The sequence below is a fragment of the Epinephelus moara genome, chromosome 4 (assembly GCF_006386435.1).
Source record: "Epinephelus moara isolate mb chromosome 4, YSFRI_EMoa_1.0, whole genome shotgun sequence".
NCBI lineage: Eukaryota > Metazoa > Chordata > Actinopteri > Perciformes > Serranidae > Epinephelus > Epinephelus moara.
In genome coordinates this window covers 25459330-25478660 of record NC_065509.1, presented here as the reverse complement: position 1 = coordinate 25478660, position 19331 = coordinate 25459330, and the positions used below count along the sequence as shown (strand labels likewise).

Sequence of the window (19331 nt, the reverse complement as noted above, 5' to 3'; positions counted from 1 at the left end):
TTTTTCCTAAAGCGTCCATGTGATGTGTGTTTGGGTAAACAAGCGGGCAACTACAGAGGCAGCCTTAAGAAAAAAAAGAAAAAAACAACCCTGAGAGACCTGGATGAATATATTCTGTCCGCGGCGCTGCTGCTTTTATATTCATTCTCTTGTACCAAACCACTGTTTCTCTACCAGTGGACTGTGACCCACAGCTGAGTGTCTTAAATATGTATTTGCCAATTTGGCTGCTTCAAACAGCAGTGAGACGTAACTGAATTGATGTACTATGAATGAAAATATGAATTCAATAAACCCCACATCCCACTGTTATAGACCCAAAATTGCAATACAGAGAATTATCCATAAACTCGGTATCTCTATGGAGCTTTTAGCCACCTTTAGCTTACTGTTTTTGTTTCAAGACACGTGCACATAGATGCACCATATGGTTTAGTCTCACCACTCCCATCAGTACCGTTATCGGGGGGCAAACTGACTGTACATTACCTGCCAGCCCCTTCACGACACACAAAGTTAGTGACGAGCTGGTGAAGAAAGTCAAACATCTATGCATCTTTCTCAGGAGTTGGCTGAGACAGAACCTGAACTTAAACATAGCTAAATTACCTGACTTACATTCAAGTCTTTCTGCCCCTTAAAAAGATACTTTGCTGATTTTAAACCAGCTTTGTGTCATGATAACGTGGGTAGTATGTGTGGATGAACTATGGTACACTTTCCTCCATCTCACCAGCGCCCAGACCGCTTAGTTCAAATCCGCCAGATGACGTGTTTTGCGTCATCCATCAAATTTTCACTGGCTCTTAGGCTGTTGCTTGAAATACAGATCCCCCGCCACGACAGACACAAGGAGTATAGAAGCAGATCAAGAGAGAGTGTCAGCCCTCTCTCTCAAACTCACACCAAACACAGAACAAAGGGTAAGGGGCCGTGTCCTCCAAAGTGTTTTTACTGAGACCGGCATGTTTTTTTAATGCTTTGCAACGGGAGCGCTGCTTATACACGCTGCGCTGCAAACGCTGCCGGTTGGGCTTTTCTTTTTTTTTTTATTTCCCCGAGTGCCAAGAGTTGGAAAATATTCAACTTTGTGTAAAGACGCCACGCTTGTCACTGGCGTTCAGTCACAGTGGATGAGGGGTATGTACCGCTAAGATAAACTGTCATGTACAAGTGCTGAACAACAGTGGAGGAGAAATGTGTAATATACTGTATATATATTATGTTTCCTCTCATGAAACCATGCAGACCTGAAGGTTCGTCCTTTCTCCCTGCATGTTTCAGCCTGCCCCTCATCCAAAGCAAGTAGTCTTCCTTGTGCCGACAGGTATACCTCCATGGATATTCCATATCATAGCAGCCAGACGCAAAGCATCTGTATTCCTGAGAAGCGCCTGCCATTTTCAGCTTTGGTGGACATGGGGCTTGAAACTAGGCAGTTGTGATCAAATATAATTCAAGATGCTGTTACTGTATGTCTATTTCTCACCTAATATGTCTTCAGAAACATGTTTAGTGCACTGTTTGGCTGTAATATGAGAATTTGTTTCCAGTATTTTAAAAACTAAGGCTGAAAAAACTGAGGTCAAATGGTACAACTAAGCAGTGCTGATCAAATTCAAATTCTGTTACCGCATTGCTGCTTCTCACCTAGAATGTTTTCAGAAACATATTTTAGTGCACTGTTTAACTGTAATTCGAGATCATTTGTTACCAGTTGACTGCCATATTGTTTGCGGATGAGAAACCTGCATTACGTCACCCATCAGCGGGGGCGTTTATTGGTCTGGTGTGGCACAGTGCATTCTGGTAGTTGTAAGGTATTCTACTTCTTGAGCAAAAGCAACACCACAGCCCTTTTCCTCTGTTTACCTGGTCATGTAGCACTATCAGAAGTATCTATCTGCTGCATAGACAGCCAGCTCTCATGAAAAGACCATCTTTCCAGAAATGAAATATTTCAGCTTTCAACTTGCTGAAACCACCTATCTTCACAATTCCAGCTGAATTTAAATATTCTTGTAGTAAAATCTCTCCCATGCGTCAAAAACTGAAAAAGAATAAAGGCATGCTGGGAATATTCTACCTTGGACTCTTTGATCTTCACAGCGATGACCTGTTTTCTCTGGCGGATGATCTCCACCAACTCATCACACTCCTCCACCAGCTTGGCTTCATGCATGGCTGTGTTCACCTGGAGACAGAAGCAGGTGCACATGTGAACACGAGGCTTCCTTACACACACACACACACACACACTCACTAAATCACACTTACCTGGCCATATGTTAATTTTCAAATGAAAACAATACAGTCACTTTTTCTTCCTCTGCTTGTAGAGGAAGAAGGGAGTGTTTTAATATTTCTAAATTGGCAGCCGTAACGAGTCCTATCATCACTTACATGCAGAGCACATCATTTGTTTTTCTATTTCATTATGCATTCTGCACACAAGAAAAAGCTGCCTCTAACAAGATGCGCTCCTGGATTAGAATTAGTGCGTGATGAACTGAGATAAGTGATTTTCAACTCTTTAACTGTCACTGGAAAAACGGGAAATCATTTTACAATACAAAGCCTACATTGATCCAGGGATCCTTGGAATGCGTACAATAGACACACCAACTGGTTCACAGTTACCCATTTAGTGGGCACTGAAGGTGCTGAGAAATTTCATCTGTCATTCTCTAAAAGGTTCTGTTCCTTGCTGGAGGGAAAGTCTTAAAAGCATCGCTGCTGGATTTAAACCACCAAGTAACACCAGTATTTTATTATACAGGAAGGCCCATAATATGCTGAGAAATTGCTGCATGAAATTCATAGAGTTACACCTTTTTTTTCTAAAACATGTTTATTTCACTCATTATGAACGAGAAATAGGCTGAGGATTGTTGCAATATTCAACTCTTCATTAAAAAAGCTCCCAAAAAGAGGCCTGTGTAGACACTCATTAATTCACTGACAGAATTTGCTTACACCGCGCTGATTTAATAGATTCTGTGATTATTTTAGGACCAAAGTTGCCAAGGCAACTCATCATCAGTTCACCATCTCAGGCTAACACTAAATGAACAGCCAGCAACTTCAAACTTGTGTGGGTGGGTGTTACTCAGACACTAAGGGTGTTTGCTGAATTGGAACGCTAAGCCACGACCAACAGTTTTGCCAGTTGTAAAATACATTTATAACAACACCAAAAGCTTCCGAAAGAGCTAATGAAGGGCTTCAAATGAGAAAAGTTCAGATGTTTTGCTCCTGCTTCACTGCTGAGGGACAACTTAGAGGCTAATGGTTTACCACTGAGTTGGTTTGGGTGGCTGTTTCACCAACAAATGCAATCTGAAGGTCTGTAAACATGAACTTAAGTTAGAAACTCCTCTGAATGAGGCAAAAACTTCACTGTGTGTTATGATTGGCTACCAGAGAGAGGAACCTTATCGCTGCTGTGTCTGCTCCAAGAGTTGTACTTTATCAGGAATCCCACATACAAACTATACACTATGCTGTTGTACACTGATGTTAAGATGAAAAAAAAAAAAAAAGTTCCCCTGTGCCATCTAAGATAAAGTTGCCACAAAGTTGCACTCACACAGAGTTGCAGTGAGAACTCCGCCACAGTGATGACAGGAGTCACCATTATTTTGTCTGCGGGAGCCAATTCAGAACATCAGAAAAATCACAGAATTACTCCAGAATATATTCAGGAAGAAAAACAACCCAGCGCGATGACTGTGGGAAGCTTTCACTCAAACTGGCAGCTTCAGAAGGATCCAGAAAAGCCACACTGGAGAGGAGGAATTCCACTAACACATCAAACAGAGGCTCACCATCAATGATGGCCTTTAAGGCCACTAAAATCCACAAACAGCACCGCTGCTTTAACTGCCTCACTCGATGCTACAGTGTTGGCTGTCACAAAACCTCTGGTGAGTGTTTTCTGCTGTGCACTGGTGTAGCAGGAGCACTGCTGAGCTGGCAAACCCAATACACCAGAGAGTACGCTGTGAGCAGAGACCCCTTCACTGCTCTCAGTAGGTGCGGTAATCTATAAGTCACTGATGCGGTACCAAAGATCGCTTTTGGTTTCAAGACAGCACTCATGACCACTTTTTAAAGGTTCATCTCTCTCTTAGCTTTATTTTTGCTCAGTCTTCTTTGTCTCAAACTTAGGATTTTATTTCAACACCAGTCAAGACCACAATCACATTTCACTGGAGCTGTACCTCGAGTAAAGACGGTTAAGTTGATTTCAGCCCCTAAGCGTCTGTATTTATTTGCTTATAGGAAACAAAGGAAAATTCCCATATATGAAACTCACCTCTGCAATGCCTTTTGATTATTTTATCAAGACATTTCTCAGGTACACTTACACACATATATACAGCGTGGCAATAAAAGTGGTAAATGAAGAGGAATTTTTATTTGTTTTCTGTGGTTGTTTTTACAGGAATGTGAATCTTTCAGATTATTTTGAGGAGTGCCTATGGTTCCACATTTTATTTTAAGTGTGTCCTGCAGTGTGGGACTCTGGTCTGGTCTCTGTCTTGATTGGCCCTGCCCAGGGGTCTCATTTATAAACATGGGGTACGCACAAAACAAGTCTTGGAAGAGGCATATGACACTTTTCACGCAAAAGTTGTGATCTATAAAAACAGACTTGACGGGAGAAACTTTGACCCATGCTTACGAACATTTTGTAGACAGGAAATTGGCGATGAAGATGGTGAGGTGGAAGCCTGATTGTTGAAACTGTCGATGGTGTACAACATTTTTGGCTGTTGTCTGTACGTCAATTTTTGGCATAGATCCTACGCATTGTTTTATAAATGAGACCCCAGGTCCTGGTCATGACTTGATCTCGATTTCTTGACTACAACACTGCTGTGAGTGACGCAACTATTGTATTAAAATCAAAGATCACACCAGCACTGTGACAATACAATCATTATTTAAGGACACAACACAGCATGTCCATTTGAAACTGAATCACGTTAAAGGGCTCCCAACTGCAGAATGAAATATACTGTAAAATAAAGGATCCAAAAAAGTTTGTTTATTTTGGATTTGAAGGAGCTTCTTTAAACTAACCGTCAGAATTAAGAACCAGAGACGTAATCTTACAAATAAGAGAGTTAATTTCACTTTTATTGCCAATCTTTGGAAGTTACGGTATCTCCTTGATTGTCTCCAATGAGTTTTTTCCCCATACCATTATAGATTAACTACCTGTTGATTTAGTCTCTATTCTTTTTACTGATAAAAATAAGGTAATTTCATGTAATTTCCCGCACTCTCGTACTGAGTACAGTATGAGATTATAAGTCCACAGAATGATTCATCTCTTTTTGATTAGTTCCTCGACCCTAAATCTGACAGGGTTGTGACTTTGTGTCGCGCTGCAGACTATCAAACTACTTACCCCAACAACCAAGTTCCACTCATCACTCCACAAAGCTCATTACAACGCGGCGATCCACTTAAGCCTCATTATTCACACTGACACACACGCACACACACACATACACACACAATTAATTCTGCAAAGAGCAATCTTATGACTGCAGGTTAGTAATTAAAGAGGATAAATGCTGCCGTCCAGGATCACTGTGAATTACAACTGAGCGACTTGGCAGCTCAGAGTTACGGAAACAATCTTCATCTCCATCCTCCTCCTCTTTCACCTCGCTCCAAACCTCCCCCCCTCCTCCTCCTCCTCCTCGTCCTCTGCCAGCTCCTGACATTATTATCCACTCCCTGCTAACAAAAACACTGTCACCTACCGCGCATCTCCCTATTCATCAGGCTCCTCTGCAGGTGCACTGAAATCACAGAGCCAGCTCCATGTTAAAGTATAGGTCTATTATTGGAATATGTGAAGAACAACCGCGGCAAGATTGAAAACACTTTCAGTGTCAAACACTTTCGAGCTGCTCCTGCTATCAGAGAGGTTGTGAAAAAGAGTCAAAACACTGGCTGAGATGGACTGAGGGAAAAAAGCTACACACAGTCTGTGTGCTAATTCTAAACGCTTTAAAGTACGATGGTTGATGCTATTTGCAAACTAATTGGGATAATTGCACTCAAATTTAGCCAACAAGATCTGTCACATCTTATAAACTCATCCAGTTAACGAACACACACTCTCACTGGGCTGCACATTTATCTTTACGGTAATGCAGCTGACATTTAAGAGCACCCCATTCAGTATCATCCACTCATTATCTGATGAGGCCACAATAGTAACATCAAATAGAATAAAAAAACATCACAGACATGTGTTGGCATCAGCAGTTTTTAATTATACTCTATTAGGACAGAAAATGAAATGCAGACATAATTAGCAAGTGAATAGTATTAAATAAGCCCATCTAGACCATTATGATCACAATGCAGCACACAGAGTGTGATCTGACAGCAGAATCATTAAATCCAAAAAGTTGTCCATTACCAAATCAGGAAGACTTCACCCTGTCTTCCACCTCTGCAGGGTTACATTAGGAACATATGCTCTCGTACATCATTAGAGTTGAGTTCAGCTCTGCATTGTGTCAAGATTAAATTTATCCCTCATATTTTTACACTGTGAAAATGAGTGCTGTATTACTTACAAGCTGAAATGAAATAAAAATGAGCTGTATAGCCAAAAACTAATAATAATTCTGGCTTCAAATGACTGTCAGTCACCATTCACCACCCACTCTGTGCTGTTTCAGCAAAGAGCGACGTGACTGATGTGTGTGGCCAAGCCGAGTCATTTAGATGTTGTCGATCACACGGAGGTGGGCTGAAGTCCAAATTAGGAGGCGAGTCTGAAATCCCCCTGGTATTGTGATTTAACATTGTAATCTCTCACTGTTCTGTGATTCTGAGAAAATCTGTTGACTCCAGATAGATGAACTGAACTCTGTGTGTGTGTGTGTGTGTGTTTGAGTTTTAATGATGCAGCAATGCTCATTCAATTCCGATAAAGCTTTGTGTATTTGTCACAGTAATAACATCACAAACCCTGGCGAACAATGCTAAATTACCCACTCACTCCGACATGACAAATCCCAATTTATTTTCCTAAACTGTGCATCTTTACAAACTTGTGTTGTGTGAACAAGCATTGATAAAGTTTTCATTCATAACAACTACTGCAGGTGTACAAAGTTATTCACAGATGTCTATCAACATACAATAAATTTGCTATAATGGTAAAATAAAACCTTGGATTTGATTATAGACAAAAGATCGTTCATGATGTGACATCAATTCGGTTGTGGTTTCAACACAATCACAACCCTGTTGTCTGAAGTATCATGTTTGTAGTATGACGGTTTAAACACTCCAGTGATATGTAACTTAAGATAACTGTTTTAATACTTATTTTGGGGCATTTTTTGCTTTTATTAAATAGCTGAACATAGACCGACAGATAATGAATAAATGCCACACAACAAAGTTCTGCATTGATGAGCATTAATGTGCTAAAAGAGCTTGACCAGGCTCATATTTTTGGTGAACAGTGAACTGAACACACCAGTTTGCAACATGAGTTTGATTCACTCTCAGGACAGTTAACAAGGATTTATGGCATCCATTTTGGCAACAAAACACCACCATCCCTAGTGCTAATGGCATGTCAGAAAACATAGCCACCAGAACTCCTGAAGCCAGTTCATATCTACAGTATATTTAAATTACTTTTATGAACACATCAGTCCAGATTCCAACAGAAAAATGTCACATGTTTATGCATAGTGTGCCTGCTGGGTATGGAAAACAAACCCAAACGTCAGTTGCTGCTAATTATGTCCTGCTAGTGTTGCACTTTTGTTCCATATGGAAATATATCACTACTGCCTCTAGTGCTTTTAAAAATTCTGTCCTTTTATATTGCATCAACTTTGCCTGAAGTTTCAACAGAGCCACACATTTGATGATCATTAAATTCCTGTGACTAAAAAATCATGTTAAAATCATTCCTTGTCGATGTGTTTAAAGACGTCTTTTAAAATGTGTGCCCTGTTTTCTTTTTTGTGTTTTTGTGTCGTCTTGTTTTGTTTTTTGTTTGTATTTTTGTTTGTTTTTTTGTGATTTGTTGTATTTTAGGCAGCCTTGAGTAATATGGACGACAGATGAAAAGTAGCCTTTTGACTAATTCTGGCATTTTTATACCGTGTGTATTTATCAGTTTGCACTGTCCGGTCTTAAAGAAAGGAAAGGAAAGGAAACTAAACTAAATGAAACCCAACTCAACTCAACTCAACTCAACTCAACTCAACTCAACTCAACTCAACTCAACTCAACCAAAGCTACATTAACAACAAATTTGAAACGACACATCAAGGTGAAGCATCAGATCAGTTTTGGAAACATCTGCAGGAAAATGATGATCACAAGATTTTATTCATTAAAATAAAGCAAACAAACAAACAAAAAACAGAATTGAAAATGAATGGATATTGATTTTTTTTAGGGTTCAAAACTCATATTGTGAACTATGAACGATACATAGTTAATTATAATCCATGTAAACTAAACTTTAAACCATAGGCGTCATTTAGGGATGGCGATGTATGGCAGCTGCCATACCTTGGAATCGGGAGAAAAAAAAGAGAGAGGTTCCGTAGTCATTACTCGAGGCGCACTGGCTGGTTGTTTTCATTGTATTGCACTTAAATAGGTCAATAACATGCTCATCAGTGAATACGAGTGTTATTGAATAAAACTGGTCGCCACTTCGCTCCTCCGCGAGTTATGAGTTATGTGAGTTATGTATATTTCCAAATAGTCGCCTGGTGGCAAATAGCCGCCGGGCACCTAATAGCCGCCAGGGGTTTGACCCCATTTTGCGTATTAAACACCGGTCCGATTAAATGCCCGGGCGATTATTTCCTCATTCATTGCCTCATGGCTGTCCCGGGACTGTTTGCGCTTTTACGCACGGGTCGGTGGTGAAGTGGTGCACACGACTCGTGCTACGGACGGACAGACAGACAGCCACGTATCTAAAACAGGTAATACATCTGGCTACATCTTTCCTACATCAAATATCCGTGATCACCTACACCCACGTGCGTAAAAGCGCACACAATTCCGTGTCCTCTCACCACGGATGCTGTGATTTGATGGCCTGGTACTCATTGTAGCCCACTCTTATAAGACCCAATAATAATAATAATAGTAATAATAATAATAATAAGTTACTGTGGACCTATACGCCATGCCTTTTAACAAAATTACCAGAAGAGTTCGCTGAAAAACAGGTAACGTCAGCCTGAATTACTCACGTGCGTCCCCAGTGAAAATCGCTGACATGCATGGGGAATACAGCTTCTACAGGCTCGCAATAGCTTACTGTCAGGACTCAGGGACCAGAATTTGGGATGGCAGACCGTCGGAATGGCGATATTTCGGTGTGGCCCGTTAGGTTGGTATTTGGATAACTGGGGCTTTACTGGTATAATGCAATACCACCACCCAGCGGTGAAACCCGTGTACACGTGTACACGAAAAAAATGACCCACTCTAAATGTTTAGAGATTTTTGTACACGAACTCATCCCTACATTATACAGTATTTTTGCACTAAAAACATACTGGACAGGAACTGTAACCAAATAACGGCCTGGTGCAGGTCGGTGCAAAAAACAAAACAAAAAAAAAACAGCCTTGAGCAAATAACCCCTGGTTCTTTTAAACGCCTGGGGTCAAAATCGATTTTGTGAAATAAACGCCCGGGCTACTATTTGGAAAAATACGGTATCTATGTGTTGTAAAAGCATTTTGCTCTGCTGCTGTAGACAGCCTGTCTAAATGATGTCTTGAAGCCTGTCTGATTGTATGTGGGTTTTTTTTCTTCATGTCGGCATGTTAAGCTTGTATTTTCGGTCTCTGGAGACAATACAGTATTATACAGTATTATAAATTCGCCTATACAGTATTGTACCAAATTGGCCTTTGTTTTACTGTGTTTCATACACCGGATCCCTTGGTTATCTTCTAGAAATGAGCCTGTAATTAATTTATTTTCTTTATTTTCTGTGAAGTTAAACACATGACTAATGATAATTAAACGTCCGCTCGCTGTCCGTGGTGCTGAAATATGCGCCGAAATAGGTCCGATGTTTTCACTGCTCTCACCAAGTCGTGCATTACATGCAGACATGAGGTATTATGAAAGTGAGAAACAGCTTCATGTCCTTTGAAACAGTTTTCAATAGCATAGTATGTACTTCTGACAGGTCAAAGACCAAAGTGAAGTTTTATATAAGTTCATATTTCTGAAACTCCATCATCAGTAGCTCTGTGATGTCATGTCATATTGCCATACCTTAGCTTTTGCTGAAACGACGCCCCTGCTTTAAACCCGCTCTTATGAAGTGAGAACATGTATAACGCTGCCCAGCCACACGTGAATTAGGGATTCATGATTGGCGCCTTAACTCCTTGGCCGCAACATAGATCATTTCTATTAATCTATTGTCACACTGGGAACAGCCCATTGGTCCGACATCCCATTGTTCCGACCATATTAAACCCATTGTTCGGAAGTCCCGTTGTTCCGAAATCATCATGATGCCCTGTGGTTAAGGTCTGGTTAGCTTTAGGCACAAAAACCACTTGGTTAGGGTCAGGAAAAGATCATGGTGTGGGTTAAAATGAAAAAGAAAGTGACAAACACATAAGCCATGAGCCTGCTTCGCCTCAAGCCTTTCCCAGCTGACCCAGAGCAGGTTGCGGTGCACCATACGCCCGCCGCGAGCCATTCAGCACTGCGGACCGTCGGACTAATGGGATGTCGAACCAATGGGCTGTCGGACCAATGACATGGACCCGTCACACTGAGGCTGCTGGTGATTCAAGCTAAGCTTCAATTGACTTTCAGCAACAATGCGTCATGATGCCATGAACATATAATGTTTTACAAGACACTGTTATACTGTTCATACTGTGAATTTAAGTTTCTAAGCAAACTGTAATTAAAACCTACAGTGACAATGCACTGAGCATTATTTATTCAGTTGTAATTTTGCATACATTTGCCATATTGTGGTTCATCAATATTGCAAACAAACTGCCCTGCCCTACAGCACACCCACCAACTACAGCATGTGGACATCCGGCGGCTCCAACTGCACACAACAAGCACAGACAGCTGAACAATGTACGACTCCCAAAACGACCCACTCCGGCCAAAGTGGCTGTGATTCAAAGTTAGTGAGGACTAGTCCAGGTTCGGAACAGCTGTTAACCTTTCGCTGACACCAAAACCTTCACATCTTGAATCAATTCTGTTCTCATTCCACTCCCATCAGCCTCTCCTGCCTCCTATCCCACTTTACTTTTGTCCACTTCTTTCTATTATAGTTCTGGTCCCCATTCTGTCGGCTCCTCACTGACCACTTCAATTTCTCTCTCGCCACACCTCCCCTCCACTCGTCTCACCGCTGTCTCTCAGGTATGATCTCCTCAAACAGATGCAAGGATTCAGTGTGACAGCTTTATCTCTGACGCCGTCCCCGGATTCTGGGACAGTTCCTTGAGATTTATGACACCCGAGTGGCACCTAGCTCTAAAACAGGGAAGAGTGGCTTTATGGATGGAGTAAAAGAAACTACCAGACATATATCAAGGATGTTATGTCACAAAGAGGTGATAATTGGAAATGCTTCACTGACAATGATTTTAAAGAATGGCTTTTAAGACCAAGTGTTCATGTAAACTTTTATATGCTCACAGATTTACCTACATAACATTAATCACAGATTAATCATCATGGATATTATCCTAGATGATAAAATATATGTTTGTAGATAAACCTGGACAGCCATGTCGAAGGAGTCAATGGATTTGTGTCTGCTGTCAGTCGGTCCACCACTTTGGTTCAGGCTGAAATATCTCAGCAACTATTAAAAGAATTGCCATGAAATTCTGCATTCATGGTGCCCAGAGGATGAACCCTAAGGACTTTGGTGATCCCCTGACTTTTCCTCTAGCGCCACTAAAGATCGGAACATTTACGAGATAAACTGCATCAAATTTTGTACAGACGTTCATAGTTCTCAGACAATGTCGTCTAAAGACTTTGATGATCCTCTGACATGTTTAAACATGTTTTATTGTCTGTACCGAGGGTACGTACAGACTTTGGCAAGCAAGCATTTATGTATGCAGCTCCTTATATGTGGAGTCTTCTGCAGAGAGACTTAAAGTTGCACTCTTTGGTTCCCTTCAAAGAACAGTTGCAGGACTGTTGTTGTGCACAATCTTCTGTATGCTAATGTCACATTGTGGGTTAGCTGGTCATTGTAATTATGTGTAGTTGACCTTTTTGCATTTTTATGGTTCACTTCTTGTATACATTATCGTACATTTTGGCTTTTCCTTGTAGTGATCTTATTTTGTGTTTTACATTTCTTGTTTTAGAGCTGTACATTTGTATTCTGTATTTTTGTTCTATGTTGTCTGTCTGTAACTTATATTGCAGCCTGTCTTGGCCAGATTTTTAATTCCATGAGGTTTTTCTGGTCAAATAAAGGTTAAATAAAAAATGTGAAAAATCAAATATTAATCTTGATCACTATTTTCCCCTCACATGATTAAATGAACACCATAAATTGTGATACTGATGTTGAAAATGTGCTTTACGCTCATAGAAAAGTCAGCTGCATATGCAATCAAGCACTTCTCAAACTAGCAGCCATGGCAGCTGTCATGCCGCTGCGCACACACCCTGCAGCGTCAGCCTTTGAAAAACTTTCCTGAACGTTGCAATAACTGTCCAGAGTAGAGAAAAAGAGTATTATACCATAGAAATTAGACGGGCAAAACGAAACTCAAAAGTTTAGAGCAGAAGGCGAAGAGCTGGTCCCTCTGTGCCGATCATCATCTGCTGTTTGGAAATGTTTTGGATCTAGAGTGCATGAGACTTGTATTGGCGCTGCAAAGCAACACAGCTTACTTGCTGTCCCAGAGACGCACTCAATAACCATTTGGCCAAAGATGTGTGTCCGATAACACTAATAATATTTCTTCTAGGAGATGCACTGAATTCTGTCGGTCTTGGACGAGCGATCCCTCCTCAGTTGCTTTTCCTGAGGTTTCTACCATTTTTCCCCCGTTAAAGTTTTTTTTGCAGAGTTTTTCCTTATCCGCTGTGAGGGTCCAAACCAACAGAGGGATGTCGTATGCTGTAAAGCCCTGTGAGGCAAATTGTGATCTGTGATATTGGGCTTTATAAGTAAAACTAAATTGGAATTAAAATCAGGCGTATTTATAATTTGCTTCTAGAAGATGTGCTGTGAAGGACGAGTCTTATTTTAATGCAAAGATTTGTTAATAAGCAGGAATGAAGCACAAGATGAAAGTAAAAGCATGACAAATTACATTTCCACCAGCATCAGCTGAACTTCATGTTTAGAGTTAATAATCAAATGTCAGCATGCCAAATGCTACGCTAAGATGATGAACATGGTGAACATCATACCTGCTGAACCTGAGCATATCAGCATGCTTCTGTTATCATTTGACTTAAAGCATCGCTGCCCTTTCATTAAAATAAATGGACTTGACAGATGGAGGGAGGACATAAAAACTTTACACAAAAGCTGAGAAATTTATAGATTTGCAAATGAAAACGTGGCGTGGCCATCTGTTAAAAGCACAACACACAATAACAATTTTATAAAGGCGAGAGTTTTATTTCATTACGTGCCATTATCCCGCTGCATTGATGTCCTCATCTGTGGCTGAAAGCGGAGCCGCAAATGGCTTTAGAAATATAGCAAAGACAAACAACATCAGCAGACTCTTCGATCTCACTGATACTCAGGTAGAAAAGTAAAGAAAGGCGAGATGAGACCTGATACAAAGGATTAGACAGCATTACAGCCATCTCCACACAGCTGATTCTTATTCAGCACACAGTGGGATCAGCTTCAGTGTACATAAACCTAGACAGGTCTGGCTAATGACTTACAGCTCAATGTTGAATCAGTAGACATACATGTCTGAGCATTAAAACCCACTGGGCTTCAGTCTGATGCCATTCTTTCCTTTTTCCATCAGTCCTAATACGCACACACTTACAACCTTATCAGTGAGCTAATTTAGCTTCCTCCCAGCTGGCAACACAATTCCAGGGGTTGGAAAAAGCTGGCTGCTGCTTTGACTGGTACCTCAAACAATGCTTACTCCACATTAGCTGTGTCTGGATGATGAGTTCCCCACCGGGAGACACAGTGTATGAACGAGGCGACATACGCTTACTAGTTAGTGCCCTCATTAAAAAGCTGCCAAAGAACACGCCTTGTCACAACACAATCTGTGTTTCAGGCGGGTTAGCTGAACCACAAACACAGAGCGCGAGAGCGAGATAAAGTGGGACGGAGCCAGATGGAAAGGCAGAAAATCTGATCAACTGTCAAGTTGCGAGACGAATTCAGAGGAGAGAGATGTTAAACGCAACATCAAGAACTTCGCAACACTGACAAAGTTCCAAGTCTCCAGTGCACAGGCCTTGTAGGAGCTATTATGTAAGTATGAAAGAGGAGGCTCCCTGGGAATTAAATGAAAATCTCCCTTAAAACTTGTACAGTGGCATTAAAAAAAACAAAAAAAAACTGAGAGCATCCTTTGAGGTGTCCATTTGAACAAGAGGGGGAAACTTAGGCTGCTACAAAATGGTGGCTGGTGTGAAATCAGGACATGATAAAAACTTTGTTCATGAAGTTGTGCCACATACTTTTGAGAAAAAAAGCGATGAGGCGACGAACATGAGGCAACACATGCACACAGATAAAAGCTAGCTGACTATTATGAGAGAGGAAAGAAGACAGTGACTTTTTACATGCAAAAAAATATTCTGTTTGTTTTGCCCTTATTCTCAAAAAGAATATCCCTACAAAGCTGGTCATATGGAAAATAAAAATGAATATGAATATTCCTGTTTACATGCAGCGGTGCAACCAAGAGACGTGTCCACACTCCAGTTTTAGCCTCCTCACACTGGCTCCCAGTGTGTTTTAGAATAGATTTTAAGATTTTACTGATTACATTCAAGGCTCTTCATGGTCTCTCTCCTATCTGTATCTCCGACCTTTAGTGCCGTACACGCCAGGACGTACTTTGAGGTTCTCGGGAAAAGGTGTTTCCTCTGTTCTAGAGGTCCAGCTGAAAACTAAAGGGGCCAGAGCGTTTGCTGTCAGGGCCCCGGCGCTCTGGAACAATCTGCCCGATGAAATCAGGTCGGCCGAGTCAGTGATCTCTTTTGAATCCCTTCTTAAAACAGACTTTTATCGGAGAGCCTTTCCTGATTTTACTTGAGTTTTGAGTTCATTTAGACTCTTATTTCTTCAGTTTTAAACATACCGTAGTGTTTTTATTAGTTCTTTTAAAAGTCTGTTTTGAAAAGCGCTTTAAAAATAAAGATTATTATTATTATATTCTCTAAAGGTGTAGTGCAGGGATGTCAAACTCACTTTAGTTCAGGGGCCACATACAGCCCAATTTGATCTCAAGTGGGCCGAACCAGTACAACCACTGCATAACAACCTATAATTAGCAACCCCTTCAAATTTTTTTCCATTTCTTTTAGTGTGAAGAAACTGAAAACTTCATCCATAGATTTACAAAACAAATATTCATCAAGAGCAAATTCAACAGTATGTCTCAGTTTTTCCACATTCAGTCAGTCTTCTACTCTACTTTAATGACATCTGCATTTTTTTCATGATTTTCCACTACAGTGGAAGCTCCTGAAGAAGCAGGTTAAGCCACCCCCTGCCTTACAAACCATTTACAATCTGAAGTTTTGTTAGTAGCTACTCACTGTTTAAATTGCTGAAACCTCTCAGCCTTCACATGTGCATCAACATTAGGTGTGCAAAGTCATCTAGAGGGCCGGATTGGACCCTTTGGCGGGCTGGTTTTGGCCCCCGGGCCATGTGTTTGACACCCCTGGTCTAGTGTGTGGGATTCTGTGGCATTTAGCAAGGGGTTGCAGAACTGAAACTTATCCCATGTGCAAAGCATGTAGGGGAACTACAGTAGCTGACTTACTCTACTGTACCTAGAGCCAGTGTTTGATTTGTTTGTTCTGGATGACTGTAGAACAACATGGCAGACTCTGTGTAAGAGGACCTGCTCTGTTTGTAGATAAAATGGCTCATTCTAAGGCAACAAAATCAACCATTCTTGTTTTTAGGTGTTCATAAACTATTGAGAACATAGATATGAATATTATATACCTTGGCTGTGTTTCGCCTTTAAACCTGAAATGTGGACTTTTCTTTTGGGCATGTATCTCTGCCTCGGCCTTGCAAACTGATGGCTGGTTGCTTTTTTGTACAACACACAAGCTGACTGTAAACAGGCAAGAGGCCGTGAGTTGCATACTGTGGTAAAACACCCAAAAGACATGCATATTCCAAATTAATGCCCAAATAATGCTCCTGGACAGGCGTTGCCAATTGGCGTTTTGCTATAAACACTAAACACAGGGCATCTGGTTCTTGTGCATGAATGTGCATTTCTAAGGCGACTGTGATGTTCATATCAAATACACTATAAAACCTGAAATAATATCATATCCCACATGTCTTAATCAGAAAATGCTACATTTGGAGAAGGCCTAATTCAGAATAAACAAAGAGAATAAGCTGTTTACATGACCTGCATCAAATTCAGAATATTACCGCATTAAGAATTAAAGTGGAATATTAGCGCACATGTAAACATATTCATTTATGTGCAGGAGGTGGGTTACACCAAGTCAGCACATATGACATATTTGGAGTGTTAAAACAGTCTGTAATTGAGACAAACAGTGAGCAGGTATCATGGAGCATATTTGCAGGGCTGTGAGTATCATCTCCGCCTTTGCTTTGGCTCTACATTTAGTTTCAGTTGCCATTGTATCAACATCTATTCAATATCAAAGTGTTTTCTGGGGGGAAATGCTCTTTGCCAAACAGCCTCACTGAGTGCCTCTTCTCTGCTGCCTATTAATATCCAGCCAGCTATCTGGCATTGACTGGATAACAGTGAAGTGTGTTAGCTCAACAGCAATCATTGCAAATGCTCAAGAATCACACCATTCCCTCAATTTTTTTCAAGCACGCTGAGCATTATTCTGCATGTCATTAAGTGCAGCGACAGCTTTAACCATCCTACACCAAATATTGCGATAAGGAGGGAGGCCTCCCAAGAAAGAAACACATCCTACACATCATCAAGTCAACTCATCTTTTCCCTAAGACTGTAGAGAAGATAACTCCCCAAAGAGAACCCCAAGAGAACAGCGCTGCATCGCTGCTGTGCGCGCTGACACACTGAAAGCTGACTCACTCTGTGTTTGATCATATCTTCGGCACCAATACAATATGATGCAAACAAGGAGGAGAGGAAACCAGGTCATGCTCAAAGCCCTTCAGAGATTTCTCACTTTGTGCACACACTTCTCTCACTCCACCAAACCTCTCTTTTTTTTTAAAAAAAAAATTCCCTGTCTGTCTTGTATTGCATTATTGCAGAGCGTTTTTTTTTCTCTGCACAGTGCCTGTTTCAGTCACAGAGATCATTGGCTGTCACACTAACGCTCACATCCTCTGCCTCTGTTTGCCCTCTCAACCCTGCTCTCTCATCCTTTTATCTTCCCCTTTCCGTTTGCACTTTCCTCTCCTAACAATTCCATCTTCTCCTCCTCATTTGTCTTCCTTTCCCCTCTCCTTTCCTCTGCTCTAAAGAGCCGCATTAATGTGAAACTCACCTGAGAACATTAAACTCCCTCACTCCTCACGTTAATAATTAAACTAGCCTCTCGACATTGCCATCACGCAGGAGAGTAACTCCGAATGGGTTCAACCAGGGCGGGAAAACATATAGTTTCTTTTAATAATTTGCTTAAGAGTCAATGGAGCATGTTCAAACCCCACGCTATCGCTCCTCATTTTCCTTTTGATGAATAAGTGATGAGGTTCTGCTGTTGTTGTTGGCGGTGGCACAACATTGGTATGCAGACAGAGACAATATAAAGACAGACTTTTTTTCTCTCTCACTCTTTCTCTCTCCATGCGTTGCTGACGAACAGTTTGTCTGTACCTAATGAATCACGCAGCGATCATTTAATTTTGATTGGGTGAGCGGCTGCATGAATTGTTGTTCATGGACCTCGGAGTGACTCCGAGAAAATGGAGTCAGGCCCGCCTAATAAGAAATGAACCGCACGCAGAGTGATGGCGGCACCAAAGTGCATTTGTCCTCTGCGGCCATTAATGTCAACTCTCACAAGAGAAATGATGGCGTTTATTAAGAGCGTGTGCGTCAAGACAGAAAGTATGCGCTTGTGTGTGTGTTTGTGCATGCACATGTTAGCGATGCAGCACAAACAACACTTGGCTAAGCATCAGTACTCTCTGGCTGGATTCACACAGTACCTCCATTAAATCACAACGTGTGCCCGAGTAGAAGAGGTCAGCGGTGACTGGCTGAGGTATATTATTCTGCAGACAGGTATGGGTTCATGCTAGGACTCCTCCAAGGTTGTCACTAACTTGAAGTGTCTGAGCTGTGAAACACTGCCGGCTTGTGACAAGTCAAATAAAGTTTCTACTTAGAAGATATATGCCATTTCACAGATAATCTTATCTGCTTTGACTCGGGAGCATAAATTTCTTGTGTGAGCGGCTCCGGCGGGATTTAAACTGTTGCCTGTTTCAACAGTAACTTATCCCAAAAATCATATTCAGTGCAGTGAAATGCATGAAAACTAAACCTCGCTGTATTATAAGACGCAGTTGAAACAATGACCTTGAAGAGGCACACAGTTAAAGCATCACATTAAGCTGTTTGCACCTTGAAAGTATGGAATATTTGCACAAGTGCTTGTGGTAGTAGCTGTGCCCACGGTGGAGTGGTCATTCTAATGTTTGAAGTCGTCTGAATTACATAACTGCCCCTTTAAACAGCATGAGAGTGGATGGTTGCTGAGAGCTACTCCAGCTCATGCTTTGTTCTTGAGTCATGGTTTGAGTCAGATTGTCTGGAGAGCTACCATTGGCAACATACAAGAGGTCACCGAGAGCCTAAGTGGTATCTGGTATCTTTCGTATCCATGGCAGTGCGTTGCGTCAGTCGCCGGATCAAATGACACATAACAAGATCAATCTACATAAACACATTTCTCTGAAAGAGATTTTAAAGATACATTTAAGCCATTAATAACGTGTCTGTTTGGTTTGTTTTATGTAGTTTTCTCTCGTCTTTGGCTTCAAAGTAATAATTTTTTAATATTAATAATTGTCTGAAAACAGAGCTGCACTACTGACCTTTTATGAACCAGCAACA

At 41.1% G+C, this 19331-nt stretch overlaps 1 protein-coding gene across 4 annotated transcripts in view; it reads right to left on the bottom strand.

Annotated features, from left to right (window-relative positions):
• Positions 1 to 19331, bottom strand: part of mid2 (midline 2) — a 217042-nt gene that overhangs the window by 51516 nt on the left and 146195 nt on the right. For all 4 annotated transcript variants that reach the window (XM_050043015.1, XM_050043018.1, XM_050043017.1 and 1 more), the window contains one exon: positions 2087 to 2194. In XM_050043015.1, coding sequence (XP_049898972.1) covers positions 2087 to 2194 — 108 coding nt within the window. The remainder of the gene's footprint in view (positions 1 to 2086; positions 2195 to 19331) is intronic.